At 43.5% G+C, this 15530-nt stretch overlaps 7 protein-coding genes across 7 annotated transcripts; 3 read left to right on the forward strand and 4 right to left on the reverse strand. All coding sequences in view use genetic code 12, as the record gives it.

Moving 5' to 3' along the window:
* Nucleotides 1–81: 81 nt before the first annotated feature.
* On the reverse strand, nucleotides 82–1779 carry AGP2_1 (general amino acid permease agp2; the record flags this gene model as incomplete). The annotated part of the gene is made up of 1 exon (XM_006683992.1): nucleotides 82–1779. The coding sequence occupies one exon, from the start codon at nucleotides 1777–1779 to the stop codon at nucleotides 82–84; it is 1698 nt and encodes a 565-aa protein (XP_006684055.1).
* A 1324-nt stretch (nucleotides 1780–3103) lies between these two features.
* On the reverse strand, nucleotides 3104–4166 carry IAH1 (isoamyl acetate-hydrolyzing esterase; the record flags this gene model as incomplete). The annotated part of the gene is made up of 2 exons (XM_006683990.2): nucleotides 3104–3737; nucleotides 4150–4166. The coding sequence occupies 2 exons, from the start codon at nucleotides 4164–4166 to the stop codon at nucleotides 3104–3106; spliced, it is 651 nt and encodes a 216-aa protein (XP_006684053.2).
* Nucleotides 4167–4257: 91 nt separating this feature from the next.
* PSN45_002868 (uncharacterized protein) lies at nucleotides 4258–5799 on the reverse strand (the record flags this gene model as incomplete). The annotated part of the gene is made up of 1 exon (XM_006683722.1): nucleotides 4258–5799. One exon carries the CDS (start codon nucleotides 5797–5799, stop codon nucleotides 4258–4260), a length of 1542 nt encoding a protein of 513 aa, XP_006683785.1.
* Nucleotides 5800–6479: 680 nt separating this feature from the next.
* On the forward strand, nucleotides 6480–7613 carry PSN45_002869 (uncharacterized protein; the record flags this gene model as incomplete). Its single annotated transcript, XM_006683988.1, has 1 exon — nucleotides 6480–7613. The coding sequence occupies one exon, from the start codon at nucleotides 6480–6482 to the stop codon at nucleotides 7611–7613; it is 1134 nt and encodes a 377-aa protein (XP_006684051.1).
* A 127-nt stretch (nucleotides 7614–7740) lies between these two features.
* Nucleotides 7741–9120, forward strand: PSN45_002870 (uncharacterized protein; the record flags this gene model as incomplete). The annotated part of the gene is made up of 1 exon (XM_066157949.1): nucleotides 7741–9120. One exon carries the CDS (start codon nucleotides 7741–7743, stop codon nucleotides 9118–9120), a length of 1380 nt encoding a protein of 459 aa, XP_066014046.1.
* A 70-nt stretch (nucleotides 9121–9190) lies between these two features.
* On the reverse strand, nucleotides 9191–10180 carry CHA1 (catabolic L-serine/threonine dehydratase; the record flags this gene model as incomplete). Its single annotated transcript, XM_006683720.1, has 1 exon — nucleotides 9191–10180. One exon carries the CDS (start codon nucleotides 10178–10180, stop codon nucleotides 9191–9193), a length of 990 nt encoding a protein of 329 aa, XP_006683783.1.
* A 621-nt stretch (nucleotides 10181–10801) lies between these two features.
* PSN45_002872 (uncharacterized protein) lies at nucleotides 10802–15067 on the forward strand (the record flags this gene model as incomplete). The annotated part of the gene is made up of 1 exon (XM_066157950.1): nucleotides 10802–15067. The coding sequence occupies one exon, from the start codon at nucleotides 10802–10804 to the stop codon at nucleotides 15065–15067; it is 4266 nt and encodes a 1421-aa protein (XP_066014047.1).
* Between the last annotated feature and the right edge of the window lie 463 nt (nucleotides 15068–15530).

The following is a 15530-nucleotide window of genomic DNA, read 5'->3' on the forward strand; positions in this document are numbered from 1 at the left end:
AAATCAGACTCTTTGGCGAGTGTAGAAACCAGCTAACATTTATTACGCCTAGTAAAGAATAGGAATTGTACACAGATAGAATTAAAGTATCCAATGAAGAGCTTTTTTGAAAATGCTCTCCTTGTAATCTTGGCTCTCGACGTTCATCTTGGCATAGTATTCATATTCGTGCTCTTCGATTTCTTCCAAGCCCGTGACCAAGTCAGCATCAATAGGGTGAATATACTTGGTTCTCTTAAGCAACTTCCAGAATATTACCAACACAATATTAACAAACACCATGATATAGTTGAAAATAAACGAAGGAGTGTCCCACAGATCCGGTAAAAATACTGGGTATCCCAAAATACCCACCATTATGATCAAGAAGAACAAACTAAAGTAAATCGAGTAAGGCTGGAACCACGACTTGTATCCAAACAGGTTTCTGTCGATACCCTGAGCACTGCATGCTCTGTAGAATGCAATATAAGTCACAGCCATGTATACATAGTTCAACACCTGGGACCCAGTACAAATACTCACAAGGTAGTTCAACACAGTGGCAGAACTGTCACCCAATTGTAACAAAGACAACATGGCGAAACAGATGGACATGGCCACACAGAGGAAAGGCACTCCAGATGGTGTACAAAGTGCGAAGAATTTGGGTGCAAATCCCTGCTTGGCCAACCCGTACAACACTCTAGATGAGCAGTAAACGTAAGAATTACCAGCGGAGAATGCCGACGTGATAATAATAGCGTTCACAAGGTGCGGTAACCCGCTTATTCCCAAGTTATTCATGGCCACGACGTATGGAGAAGCTGCAGCATTTGAAGATGCTGAGTGTAACTTGATGAAGTTCTCATCATTATAAGCAACCAAAATACCCACCGAAAGAGCACCACCAATATAAAATAACACCAATCGGTACAACACAGTGTTGAAGGCCACTGGCATGGTCTTTCTAGGGTTGATTGCCTCGGAGGCCACCATCGACATATACTCAGGTCCCACAATCGTGAAGGCCGATTGAATCATAGCATTTATCAACCCCTGGAACCGGCCGCTGGCACCAGTGCTGAGGTACTCTGCCAACGGACCACCTGCTGCGTGCCAGTTTCTAAACCCAAACGCATCGTGGTGGGGATTTCCCCCACACATGGTGACAAGGGTGAAGAAAAGTAAGCCGATCAACAAAACCAACTTTCCTATCGACAACCAGAACTCGCTTTCTCCGTAGATTCTGACGGCAAACACGTTAACGACCACATACAACGCGATCTGGATACATAACGGAATGGCAGCTGAGTAGTCATCTCTCCAGTAGTGAATCATTCCGTTTACCGCAACAATCTCAAACGGAATGTACAAAGACTCCATGAGGTAAAAGTTCCAGCCCGCTGCAAACTCCAACGCTTCGTCAACAGTCCGACCCGACATAGTGATAAATGGTGAGGCTACTGGTAAATAGCACACCATTTCCCCTACGGCCGTGGTTAAACATAAAATTACAAGCGTCCAAAAACAGTACGCAAGCAACAAACCCAACGGGCCTCCTTCAATCAACGCACCACCAATACTGATGAAAATGGCGGTACCTATAGCTCCCCCGATAGCGATCAACTGGACATGTCTGCTTTCAAGTCGCCTGTGAATCTTATCTTCAGGGTTGATATAAAAAGGACCAAATTTGATTCCTTTTCTAGCAGACTGCACATCTAACGTGGACTCTTCAAGGTTGAAATCCCCTGACTCTGTTGTCTTCTCTTTATTGTGCTTTTCAATATCAGTCATTTCTTTGAAGATGCCCAAACCCGGATTTGTGCCAGTTATATAAGATATTTGCTTTTTTCACCAACCTTGATAAGGGCCTCTGACTATGTGCCTATTGTTGGAAATAGCAGCGGCCGGAATGTATGTAGTGCGAAGAGGTGAGATTTCCGCAGAGTTTTCGGAATTATAAGGACAATTCGGAAAGAGAAGGCAGCGCTTCGGCGATACCTAAACCAGTTAAAGATAAGACTCTGATGATGACTAGGGAATTTTTAATACCCCTAAACCACCAGCAAATACTCCTATGTTGGTATTGGTAAACCTTGGCTGGAGTTTGTAATTGGAGTGTGTACAGGACGAGATGCCTTGGGCGTGTGCAGACGTTTTCAGGTGGAACTTATTTCTCAAACGAGTAGTCGAAGGAGGACAAAGGGTCGGGCACACACGCTTCTGTGCATCTTGTGTACAAGTAGCAGTTTGTTCAAGGGCTTAGATTACGCTAGGACTGTTTTTCCTGAAGGGGTTTTGAGATCAATAAAGAGGATCGAGTTTAATGCACAAAGCGTATCTATGGCCGTAACGGATGTGATAAGACCATGTGTGATAAGGTATCTGAGCATGGTGCAGGAGCACTGATCGCTGACGATAGGAGGAGTCAAACCTGGGGCCCCGGTGGGGACACAAAAGTGGGGATTTACGTGTAGGTGAGGTGGAGATCTTGGCTGTGTTGGGGGAAAGTTTGCAGAGGTATTTTTGTGAAGTGTTGTTGGACCTTCGTCTAGACGGTTGTGAGTTGATTAATTTATGCTACCATTGCAAATGAGGCTTTTATGATTTACATTGTGTTAGAGATTGACGCGGCTGTTACCGGACCATTTTCTATAGATCTGATCCTTAAAAGGGCTCATACAGATGTTCATATAGACATTCCAGGGGTTATTCCATCCAATTCAGGATATTCTTTAAACAACTTGTAGTTTATGGGATGTAATGACTGCCAAAAGTTGAAGCATCTAACAAGCTTCTGTGTTTTACCTTGTTTGGTGCGTCCATTGCAGCCCGAAATTTCCCAACTGTCGATAATGGGAACCCTCAAAAACTGTAGCCGATGTGTAGGGGATTTTTGATCCAGATGCTATGATCTTTACACCGCTTTCGTTGTCCTATTTACCAAATTTTGTCGAGCAGCCAAGTCGACTCCGAATGATACCCATAAATTCCTCTACTATATTTACAACACTATCTAACCTGGCCTATCCCGGTAAACAGTCAAGTAGAGGGTGGTGCTGGTGGCCTTAACAATTACAGTACAAGCATTTATACCTTTGTATTATACATAATGAATTCACTGTAACCTAACATTCGCAAAAAGACTCTCGCTTAAGTTCTCCATATCCACGTCTGTGAAGTTTGGAAACTTCATTTCTAACTTGTCAGCTGCAAAATCAGGATACCATTTGTCAATTACCCGACATACCTCGTCAAACAACAACTGATATCCGCTGGGCGAAAAGTGGATCCCATCGAATAAAAATTCCAATAAATTCGGATACTGTTCATCCAACAACTCTAGTTCAGTGTATCCGCTTGCGGCTTGGAATACTTTCCAGGTATCGATAAACGGAACATTTAAATCTTTACACAATTTAGTCAAATGGTCATTGGTTTTCCTGTAGATGGAATTGGAGGTGACTGGTCCTACGCCCTGGTCTTTGTTCTGGTTCAAGAACGTGGGAGTGTCATGCAATGCTGGGCCAATGATGATAACGTTTTCAACACCCTTTTCTCTTGCAAATTCCACCATGTATTTGGTATTTTCGATGTACCGGCCTAATGGTACACCTTGGAAGGTGTTAAGTCCATCGTTTGTGCCAAAGAAGATGGTCATCAATTTTACCTGGCTTTTTCCACTCATCTCTGCTTCTAAAATATGGGGTAACATGAGTCTGGCCTCTTCCGAATTATACCCACTGAATCCTCTATTTATAACATCTAGTTTTCTAACATAAAGAGATTGCAAGCCGGCACCGAGACCAAATCCGCGGATTTGATCAAAGCTGTGTTGGGTGATTGAATCCCCGAATAATATAAATTTATCCCAGTATACTGCCATTGAATATTATTTTTGCGAAAAAGAAGTTGGTTTACGCGAGAATTGTCAAAGGTTTGAAAGGGTTGACATTCGAGTTTTATATACACGTGTTTCTCATGTGTGCTCTGTAAACATAGTTTACAGGCGTGTACGCCGTTGTCATAACGGTCTTCAATTCTGGTTGTTCCCAGTTTAATGCCTTTTCTTATCTGTATTTGAAATGTGCAAAAACTGTGGCTGCAATTGGGTGAGGACCTAACTTTCCTATCTGAGAACCATTTGCGGAAGCTCCGACTTACTTTTCCGAATGGCTCATTAGGTATATGGGCAGATGTGCCCGTATAGAATACATGTTTCCTACAAGTTCATTAAGCGTTATGTTTATTTAAAAACGTCATATCAGCTAACTATACAGCTCCAACTCTCTTCTTTTTAGTAATGTGCTCCTTCCACCCCAACAACAAAGCCGCAGCTGCGTAAGTCACTGCAAAAAATGCTGATAAGTAGTGACCGGTCCTCACATTAGGCTGATCTTGGGTCTTAAACCAAATAGGGTTGATAATACAATTGGCCGTGAGTCCGTAGATGTTGATACCACTGGTTGCAATAGCACGAATTCTGATATTATCCTGGAAGTATTCTTGAGCATGGGCCCAATAAAGACCCGCAGTACCTAAAGCCCAACACGTATTGAGGTAAAGGAAAAATCTGAATCCTTGGTGGTCTGGGTAAAGCGGTGTGGCTGCAAGAAGAATCATCACCACAAACGAAACGACCCCAGCCAATACAATAGGAGGCCATCTTCGACCCTTAAGCATAGTATCAGACCACCAACCTGTTCCCACTGCAACAAAATATTGGACGGCGTAAAGAATAGAGTTGAAATTGTTGACTTGTGGAATGGAATAAGACCCCGGGTGCTTGATGTTATACCCTTTCAACCAGAAAATGAATGAGGGCATAGACAACGAAACGACATCCTGCGAAAATGCATATGACCAGAATGCCCATATTTCCCAAGTGGTGAACACTGCCTTAAAATCACTTAATTTGAACTGGAAGTTTTGGTACTTTGTCTCCGGCTTTCTATCTTTCAAATACTGGATATCTCTTTCGCTAAAAATCCAACTTGGCTTGAGTCTGGCCAAGATATCTGGGAAAAAAACCACTTGAGGTAATAAGACCCCAAAAGAGATGATTCCGTCAATGACAAACACCCAACGCCATCCACTACGTCCTAAGACACCGTTCAAATGACTGTATGCACCACTTTGGATGTAACTGGCAAACATACTTCCAAGGGCAGTAGAACTTTGCAATAACACATTTCTTCTGGCAAGCTCTTCAGAAGTGTAGTAAGTTCCCAACATAAATGATAAGGCTGGATAATGTGCACATTCAAAGATACCCAACAAACATCTCAACACAATCATCTGAAGAGGTGTTTTGATGGCAGAAAAGCAGAGAGTGATAACAATCCACGCCGTTTCAACCACGATAATTAACCATCTCGTACTGAATCTGGCCATTAAGAATCCATATGGGTAGCCACAGATAATAGACGACACGTTATAAGCTGTGTTCGCATAGTTTAACTCGTTTCCTTTAATATTAAGTTCAGTTTCCAACCCACTGACATAAGCACCTGTCAAGTTGGCCTTATCAATGTACTTGATAAACGTAGACAAAGTAGCAAATGCCAACAAGCATAAGTCGACCTTTCTAATCACTCGGACATGCTCCTTGTTGGGGTGCCCCCAAGTGTCCCAAACCAAGAACTTCCAGGTCTTTTTGTGCGCTTCTTCCTCTTCAGAAAGCTTGATGGAAAGCGAATATTCATCAACTTGCTCTAAAACCTGATCTTTGGTGTCAAAACTGTCGGTACGGTGTTTCGTAACCTTGTCCGCAGAGTGCACCAGTATATTGTCAGAAGTCGTTTCTGCTACCATTTCCAAGTAAAGTAAAATATCTCCAGATCCGCCACATTTTATATCTGCGGTTGCAATCTAGCCACAGTGAAAATCTTTTCGCAGCCACGATTCGGAATATCTGTTTCGATTATGTATAGATCTACAATACCGTAAAAGACAACATATACGTATTAATATATCGGTTAGTGACACACTTAAAGGCTTTGAACCATATTTTGGTCTAATTAGATCTAATAAGACTCCGAAACCTCATTTCTTCAAGCCTTGCTGTCCCTATTTCTTGGCCAGTTTTGAGTCTTGCTCTATGCTAAGAGTGAATGGATCTGTCAACAGTGCCAGTGAATAAAAACTGTGGAAAAAACATTCTTGGCGACAGTATCTGGTTATCTTGTGCTTGAAAGGCAGATAAGATTGCATAATTTTTAATACAATGGGCATTGATGGGACAATCACGCTATATTCGTCACCGGAGATCGTGCGGGCCGTTGAGCGGAGTTTCAACCTCTCCCTAAATAGGAAATTTTTCCCCACTGCGGCTTCTCCTGACTATCCTCAGCCGTTTTTAATTCGGTGAATCTTTCAAAACCGCCGAAAAAGACCGTTAACAAAAGACTCCACAGTTTTTTGAGCATGGGACAGGCCCGAAAAGCGTATATTTATACGCTAACTGTGGCCACTTTATCGGAGACTAAGCAAAAATGACAGTAGATCAGCCTAATTACCTGGGGATTTATCTGGGCACCCAAATTACACTTTCCCAAGTCGAATTACCACAAAAGCATATTGTCTACGGCAATGAGTTTCCTTACGCTCTTCAATTCAACCATCCTGGAGAACTTTTGGATGACAAGGTGGAATTTTTGAAAGATTTGGCTGCAAAGGGAACAATCGAAGAGTTATTAACCAAACACGGTGCTGTTTTGTTCAGAGGTGCTGGAAGCGGAGCTTCAGAGACATTTTCCAAATTGGTGACCGGAGTCGAAACTTCCAGAGGACTCAAACCTTTCGAGCAAATTGGTTTGGCTGGTAAGCGACACTTGAGAGCAGAAAATGTTTTCACTGCCAACGAGGGTCCCCAGACAAAGAGATTCTACCAACACAATGAGTATTCAAGATACACTATTTTCCCCAGCAACATTCACTTCTTCTGTCAAAAGGCACCTATGGTCGGAGGGGACACTCCCATTGCTCACTCAGCGGAGTTCTTCCAAAAGGTTCAAGAACGTTATCCCGAAGTAATTGAAAAACTTTCCCAGAAAAAACTCAAGAGCTCACAATTCTACCCCAGCAGACAGGGGAAGATTTCCTTCAAAGGAAACGAATTCTACTGGCAAGATGAAGACGGGTTTGGCCAGTTGATCGAAGAAGGCGACTCCGAAGAAGAGAAGAAACGGAAAGCCGAGATCATGGTGAGAAAGTTGACCGACGAGTTCGAATGGGCTGAAGACGGAGGATTAACGATTCACCAGTATGTTCCTTGTATCAGAGTCCATCCCAAGACCAATCGTCCAACTTTGTTCAACGGACTTGTTGGAAGATTTGGTACCATAAAGGATGTGGGGGCAGCCGAGCCTCCTCACATGGGTACCGATGGTGGATATTACCCTCCTCTTGTCTACGAGGACGGTGAAAAGGTCGATAACGACTTGATGGAAAAGTTGTGGCGAACCTCCATCGAGCTTGAGTACAATCACAAATGGCAAGAAGGAGACCTTCTTTTAGTGGACAACGTCCAGGTGAGTCACGGAAGACAACCATGGTCTGAAGGAGACCGAGTCATCTTGGTCAGTATGTGGGATAATGGGATTACTCCTGAAGTGTATAAGGCCTAGTTAACTGAATAAAATGTATAGTATGAGAGCTTATCGATTTCTCGGAATCAGGTACGATGATCGCATTTGATCGCATTTCGGAATCCTGGTATAAAGCTAACCATAAATCCACAGTGGACAATGCAAAATGAACACAACAAGTGTGGCTGGATCCTGGTCAGGCACTTGCACCAGTGCCGAAGATGCACATGAACGGTATACTGAGTTTGAGATAACAGAACAGGACGGCAGCTGGTATGGGAAACGTAAAAACAGAAAAGATAGTAATGCACAGCCCTTCAAACTTGAATGGACTGGTGCCAACGAGTTCAAAGGAGATATGAACCACTGGATAATTACGACGAAAATTGGAGTAATTGGCACTTTTGACACCGACTTTTCAAGGTTGAAGCTCGATATTTTTGGGGAAGGTATGTCAGGTCTCGATGACTATACAGTTCATCTTAAAAAGAGCAAAGATGATATGGCTGTTTATACTACGCCTTTTGATGCTTCTACATACAAGTACCGAGCACCAAGGCCTGGGAGTTTAGCGTCTTGTGATGCTCAGGACGTGGGGATTTTACCAGAGGCTTTAGAACTGCTTGTACAAGATCTTGCTAGTTTGAAGGGATCTATTGATGAGGTGAAAACTCCTCGGGTTGAAGCGGTGAACGTCCTCAAGAACGGAAAGCTCATTCTTGAAGAATACTTCTGGGGGATGGACAGAAATTCCCGGCACATAATCTCCTCGTGTACTAAGAGCATCACCGCTATTCTTCTCTGTATTGCAGTTGACCAGAAACAAGCAGACTTGGAAGCCAATTTGGCAGACGTATTGGAATCAACAAGCTCATGGGGAGATTCACCTCCTATTAAGGTCAAGCACCTTCTTTCAATGACTACGGGGACCAGTACGGGTTTTGAGGATGCGCTTGAGTTGCTTCTTTCGGAGGATATAGTCAAGACGTCTTTGAATAAAAGAAGAATTAAAGAACCGGGTTCGACCTACCAGTATGACAACAATCTCCCTGCGGTGATTGGCTGCTACTTGGAGATGGTCACTGGTATGAGTGTGGAAGATTTTGCTGAGAAGTACTTATTTGGCCCATTAGGGATTTCAAACTATAGATGGACGTATATGAGACCTCTTGCTCCAACCGGTAAACGATCTGTATTGACCGCGGGAGGCCTTTACATTAGTATGAACGAGTTGACCAAGATTGGTCTTATGATGATCCAAAACGGAAAATTCGATGGAACCGCCATTCTAAGTCCAAATATGGTAAACATTTGCACCTCTCAACACACCGCCAAGGGAGATTATCCATACGGGTTTTACTGGCATCTTCACCAAAATAGCGCCCACTATCCCGGAATGGGTGGGTTCTCTGCTTTGGGCCAAGGAGAGCAGATTGTTTCGGTTTTCCCAGACAAGGATTTGGTGGTGGTGGTGTTTTCAGCGTCATGGCATAGTGCTTCAACAAGTATCACCGAGACGTTGAGTCCGCATCTCAGGAGTTTATAGCAGTCCCATATGAGTAGTTTAGTCATAATATTGAGCTATGAGTATGTCTATACCTGGAGCATGTCTATGTCTATGCCTGGAGCATGTGTCTATAAGATGGAATATCACTCTCCCTCGTCACCAACCCCCCACACACAATAACGATGATGATGTCATCGGGCAGAACCGCAAAACGCTCCAACTCCTTGATGTTCTTCGAAACCATCGAGATGGCAGCACCACAAGCCGGTTCCACCACCTCTGCAAAAGTATCATAGAAAAACACCGTTCCCTCCACCGTATCAAGCTCATCAATCACACAGTTCAACACAGGATACAGGTTGTACAAGTCCACTGACTTCTGACACGCATAAGGTGAGGCCAACGACGTGGCCAAAGGGTTGACCGAAGCGAGCCTTACAACCTCTCCCTTGTTTATGGCCGCATCAAAACTAGCAGCACCCGAACCCTCAACTGCCAATACCGGCACCTTCTGAAGGTGGTTGGAGGCCTTCAAGCCTTCCACGACCCCCGCCATCAAACCCCCACCGCCGAAACTGCAAATTACCCCCTTCACCTTCCTCAAGTCGTCCTCGCTCAACTGAGCTTCAATCTCCGAAATCATCGACGCATGCCCTTTCCACAAAAGCGGGTCATCAAACGGATGGCAGTACACGGGAGACACGTTGGTGTCCAAGCTAGCGATGATCACATCGCTCAAGTACGCATCTGCTTCTCCCCAGTGGTTCCCATGGATAACCACTTCAGCACCATAAGTCTTTAGCAACTCCACCACCGCCGGGCTTACCGATGCGGGAACCACCACCGTGCACTTCACGCCAAAGTGCTTGCTGCTGTGGGCAGCCGCAAGTCCGGCATTGCCTCCTGAGGAGGAAAACACATGAAGAGTCTTATTGGTGTGTATGGCATTTTCGAGGGCCGATGCAATCAAATACCCGATCCCCCGTAATTTGAAGCTGCCACTGGGCTGCTCGTTCTCCTTCTTGAAGAACACGCGACAGGGAGCATTGAGCAGGTCCGTGGCCTCCACTATCAGTGTCTTTATCTGTGGTAAGCGCATAGTGTGCGCGAACTGTCAACTGCGTAAATTCTAATTCGCACTGGCTGCGAGCCGTATATTCACCTGGTACCATTTTGATCAGTAATTACCGGATTTAACCAGGTCGGTCCTCGTCACAATTCTTCAACCCAGTATGGTAATGTTTGGATATTACCTCTTCCAGTCTGTCACATAATGTTGGACTCGGAAACTAGCACCTTTACCAAAAGTGTCCGGGACTTTATTGCCCGCCTGCTGCGCCTTTTGGAAGCCATGCATGTATAGCAATGACCAACCCCCCTATTTACAGTATCTGCGGCCACACGAATATCTCCACCAGCCGTGCCTGCTGCAATCACACAGATAATAGCTATGTTTCTTGGAAGAGAGTCTCATTTAGCTCGAACCCTCACATCGCAAGGCTGCAGAGATAAGTTTGGGGTGGTGGTTTTGCGAACAACCAACCCAGCGATATCAACTGCGATTGCTGGGGTTGACGTGGTTGACGTGGTTGACGTGGTTGACGTAAGCATTCTCTATCGCGCTCGCTAGTGCGGCCCCATACACCCACCTGAAAAATACAAAATATGAAATTATAAAAGCATAAAAACAAGCTCCTGTTGTATCTATTGTAATAAACACATGTCGAACGACCTTTACAAGCTTCAGAGGAGATCCTTGACGCCTTTCCTCTCCAAGCGGGTGCCTCCCATACCCCTGGAAGAGGAACGGACGGTCTATCCCGAGCTGAAAGCGAACATTGTTTCGCAGATGTTTTTTGGCTGGTTGATACCTCTTTTTAACGTAGGTTATAAGAGGACCCTCCAGCCCGAAGACATGTACTCGCTTACCGAGAACACAAAAGTCGAATACTTGGCCGGGCAGTTCAATACTTTTTTCAATCATTATTTGCCGATTGCCAAGGAGCAACACATTGCTAATAAATGCAAGGATAGAGGAGAAACTGTGTCTACATCGTCCGTGGACCCTGACGATGATTTGGAGGACTTCAAGGTACCGAGGATGATGGTTTTGTGGTGCTTGTTCTTGACGTGCAAATGGACGTATTTGGGTGCCATTGTGTTTGTGACCTTATCTGGTTTGGCGCAATGCTTGACACCGCTCTTAACAAAAGCCTTGATCAAGTACGTGGAAATGAAAACATTGGGCCTCGAACACAACACCGGCCGGGGCGTGGGTCTTGCTATTGGTGCGGTGATCATGGTGATGTTTGCTGCCTTGACTGTGAATCAAGGCTTCTACAGAGGAATGATGACGGGTGCGCAATTGAAGGGAGTTTTGGGCAAAGTGATGTTGGAAAAGTCGTTCCGGTTGAACCCCCAGCTGAGACACCAGTTTCCCGCTTCGAAGATTACGTCGATGATGAGCACCGACACCGCCAGAATCGACTTTGCTGCCACTTTTCAGCCGTTCTTGATAACTTTTCCGATTTCCTTGGCTTGTATTCTCGTGGTGTTGATCGTCAACCTTGGGGCCTCGGCCTTGATGGGGCTCGCTGTGTTGGTGTTGTTTCTCGTGGGAATTGGCGGTGTTTCGAAGAAAATGTTTGCAGTTAGAAAACAGGCCACTGTGTTTACCGACCAGAGAGTCAACTACATCAAAGAGGTGTTGAACAACTTGAAGATCATCAAGTTCTACTCGTGGGAAGAGGCTTACTTCAAGATCATATCCGACGTGAGAACTAAAGAAATGGACCGTCTTTACATCATGCAAGTGTTGAGAAACATCGTCATTACCTTCAGTTTGACATTGTCTACCTTCGCTTCTATTGCAGCTTTCTTGGTGTTGTATTCGACTGGTTCGAGCAAGAGTAATCCTGCCAACATCTTTTCTTCGATTTCCTTGTTCAATGTTTTTAGTACTGTGGTATTCATGGTTCCTATGGCCTTGAGCTCATTGATGGATGCTTTGGTGGGTATTGACAGAATTGGAAACTTCTTGAACGCAACCGAAGTTGCTGCTGACGAAGGAAGAGCGGTTTTGTCTCCCGAAGCCGCTGAGAAAATGAATGAGAACGGGTTGGCTCTCAGGTTAAGTAAGGCCAGCTTCGAGTGGGAAAAGTTTGATGATTTCGAGGAGGAAGACGAAAAGACCAAGAAAAAGAGATTGAAGCAGGAAAAGAAGGACGAGAAAAAGCGCAAGAAGATGTTGAAAAAGGGCTTGAAGGTTGAAGTATCCAAGGAAGAGCTCTCTGATGTAGCCGAAAAGACTCCTGACTCAGACACTGCCAGCTTTGACAACGAGACTTTCCCTGGCTTGAACGATCTTGACTTTGTCCTCAAAAAGGGTGAATTTGTGGTCGTCACGGGTCTTATCGGTTCCGGAAAATCTTCTCTTTTAAATGCTGTTGCAGGTTTCATGAAAAAGTCTGCTGGAACTGTTGATATCAATGGTTCCTTGACCTTCTGCGGTCAGCCTTGGATTCAGAATACTTCAGTCAAAGAAAATATCTTGTTTGGTGCCGAACTCGATGAAAAGAAGTACAAAGATGTAATCTATGCTTGTTCCTTGGAAAGTGACTTGGAAATCTTACCAGCCGGTGACAGAACTGAAATTGGTGAAAGAGGTATAACCTTGTCTGGAGGTCAAAAGGCCCGTATTAATTTGGCTCGTTCCGTTTATGCTGATAATGATATTATCTTGTTAGACGATGTTTTGTCTGCGGTAGATGCCAGAGTTGGAAAACATATCATGGAAAACTGTATTTTGGGTTTGTTAAAAGACAAAACCAGAATTTTGGCTACCCACCAGTTGTCTTTAATCGGTGCTGCTGATAGGATTATCTTTTTGAATGGGGACGGATCCGTTTCAATCGGCACTGGTCAGGAATTGGAGCGTACCAACCCAGGCTACACGAAATTGATGACTTTCAACACTCAAAAGGACGATAGTGAAGAAGAATATGAATCTGATGATGACCTGGAAGTTGAAGAAGAAGAGAGACGCAACATTCAAAGGCAGCTCACAAGAACCACAACCGGTAAATCGAAAATCCTGGTGATCGACGAAGAAGCTATCCACAAAGACTACAACCAAGACCAGTTTGTCAGTGGAAAATTGGCAGAAGACGAAGAACAATCCGTCAACAGCATTGGATTCCAGGTCTATAAGAGATATGTCAAAATGGGACAGGGTATTTTTAAACATTATTCCATTCTCCTTGTTATATTCTCATTTTTGACTGTTGCTACTTTTTGCAATCTTTTCACTAACACTTGGTTGTCTTTCTGGAGTGAAAAAAAATTCACTGGTAAATCCAACGGCTTGTATATTGGTATCTACGTCATGTTTGGTATTTTGACATTCATCTTTACATTGATTGCCTTTATTGGTGTGGGATACATGACCAATCGTGCTTCAAGAGAGTTGAATATCTTGGCAATTGAAAAGGTCCTATATTCGCCTATGTCCTTTTTGGACACTACTCCCATGGGAAGAATTATCAATAGATTTACAAAAGATACAGACGTTTTGGATAACGAAATTTCCGATCAGTTGAGATTTTCCCTGTTTCTTCTTTGGACTGTTTTTGGTGTTTTAATTCTTTGTATCATTTATTTGCCTTGGTTTGCAATCGCTGTCCCACCCTTATTTCTCATGGTCTATTTAATCGCAGAATATTATCAATCTTCTGCCAGAGAAATCAAGAGAATCGAAGCAGTGCAAAGATCTTTTGTCTACAACAACTTCAACGAAACGTTGGTTGGAAGAGAAACCATTTCAGCCTACAATTCAGAAAGAAGATTCTTGGACAAGAACGATTATTACACCGACAGAATGAATGAAGCTTACTATCTCACAATTGCCAGTCAACGTTGGATTGGTATCAATTTGGAAACTATTATTTGTATACTTCCATTGATTATCACCTTGTTATCAGTATTCAGAGTTTTCAATCTCACTGCTGCCTCAGTTGGTTTGCTTGTTTCTTATGTGATCACTATCGCTGGCCAAGTGTCGTTTGTTGTTAGAAGTTACACACAAGTTGAGAATGGAATGAATTCCACAGAAAGGCTTTGTGACTTTGCTTTTGACTTGGAACAAGAAGCAGCCTTTGAAATTCCAGAAACAAAGCCTGATCCAACCTGGCCTCAACAAGGTCAAATCGAATTCACCAACGTTTCGATGGCTTACAGAGAAGGCTTGCCTTTGGTATTGAAACACTTAGATGCTACCATTAAACCACAAGAGAAAATTGGAATCTGTGGTAGAACTGGGGCTGGAAAATCCTCTCTTGTTACTGCTTTGTACAGAATGTCGGAGTTGAATGCTGGTCTCATCACTATCGACGGTGTTGACATCTCCAAAATTGGATTGAAGGACTTGAGAACCAAGTTATCTATTATTCCCCAGGATCCTGTTTTGTTCAGAGGTACCATCCGTAAGAATTTGGACCCATTTGAACAAAGCTCGGATGAGAAGTTGTGGGATGCCTTAAGAAAATCCGGTTTAATTGAAGCTGATAGGTTGGATGCTATTATCAGACAGCAAAAGGGTGATGAGAATTTGTTCAAATTCCACCTTGACCAGCCTGTTGAAGACGAAGGTACAAACTTCTCTTTGGGAGAACGGCAATTGATTTCTTTGGCTAGAGCTTTGGTCAGAGACTCCAAGATTCTTATTTTGGATGAAGCTACTTCTTCTGTTGATTATGAAACTGATTCTAAGATCCAGGAAACCATTGTCAGAGAATTCAGCCAGTGTACCATCTTATGTATTGCTCATAGATTGAGAACCATTGTCAACTATGATAAAATCTTGGTGCTTGACAAGGGAGAAGTCAAAGAGTTTGACTCTCCTTGGAACTTGTATAACCAGCAAGACAGTATCTTCCAGCAAATGTGCTTCAAGTCCAAAATTGAAGCGGAGGACTTCACCAGAAGATAGTTACCTCTGTGTATAAACTTGTAAATAGATTGTAAATAAGATTGTTCTTGGGACAATCACTAATATGACATGATGTATGTACATATATTAATATTATATCTTAAACCAGATCGGTGATTTTATTTGAGTTTGCGTCTTTGTCTTATTCAGGCTTTGTTCAGGCTCTATTCCGGCCCACACCAAACGAGAATTCATACACCCTAATTATACGAATTTCGAGAGAACGATGTAAGACTTTGCCATGGTGCTGTGGATGAAAGCATAAGAATGATTTGTGTTAAGTGTGGTTATGAATTAGGTGATCTAGAAGAATGGTAAGCGACTTGGTCCTGATTCGAATCTCGGTTTTGTTTGCAGACATGCACCAATATCTTTAGGGTCACTTCAATCAGGCAATGTAAACCAGGTGTAATACGAAATTAATTAATAAACCCACCGAAGTCTTCATGGACACCACCAAATT

This window comes from Yamadazyma tenuis, chromosome 3 (genome assembly GCF_029203305.1).
Source record: "Yamadazyma tenuis chromosome 3, complete sequence".
Lineage (NCBI taxonomy): Eukaryota > Fungi > Ascomycota > Pichiomycetes > Serinales > Debaryomycetaceae > Yamadazyma > Yamadazyma tenuis.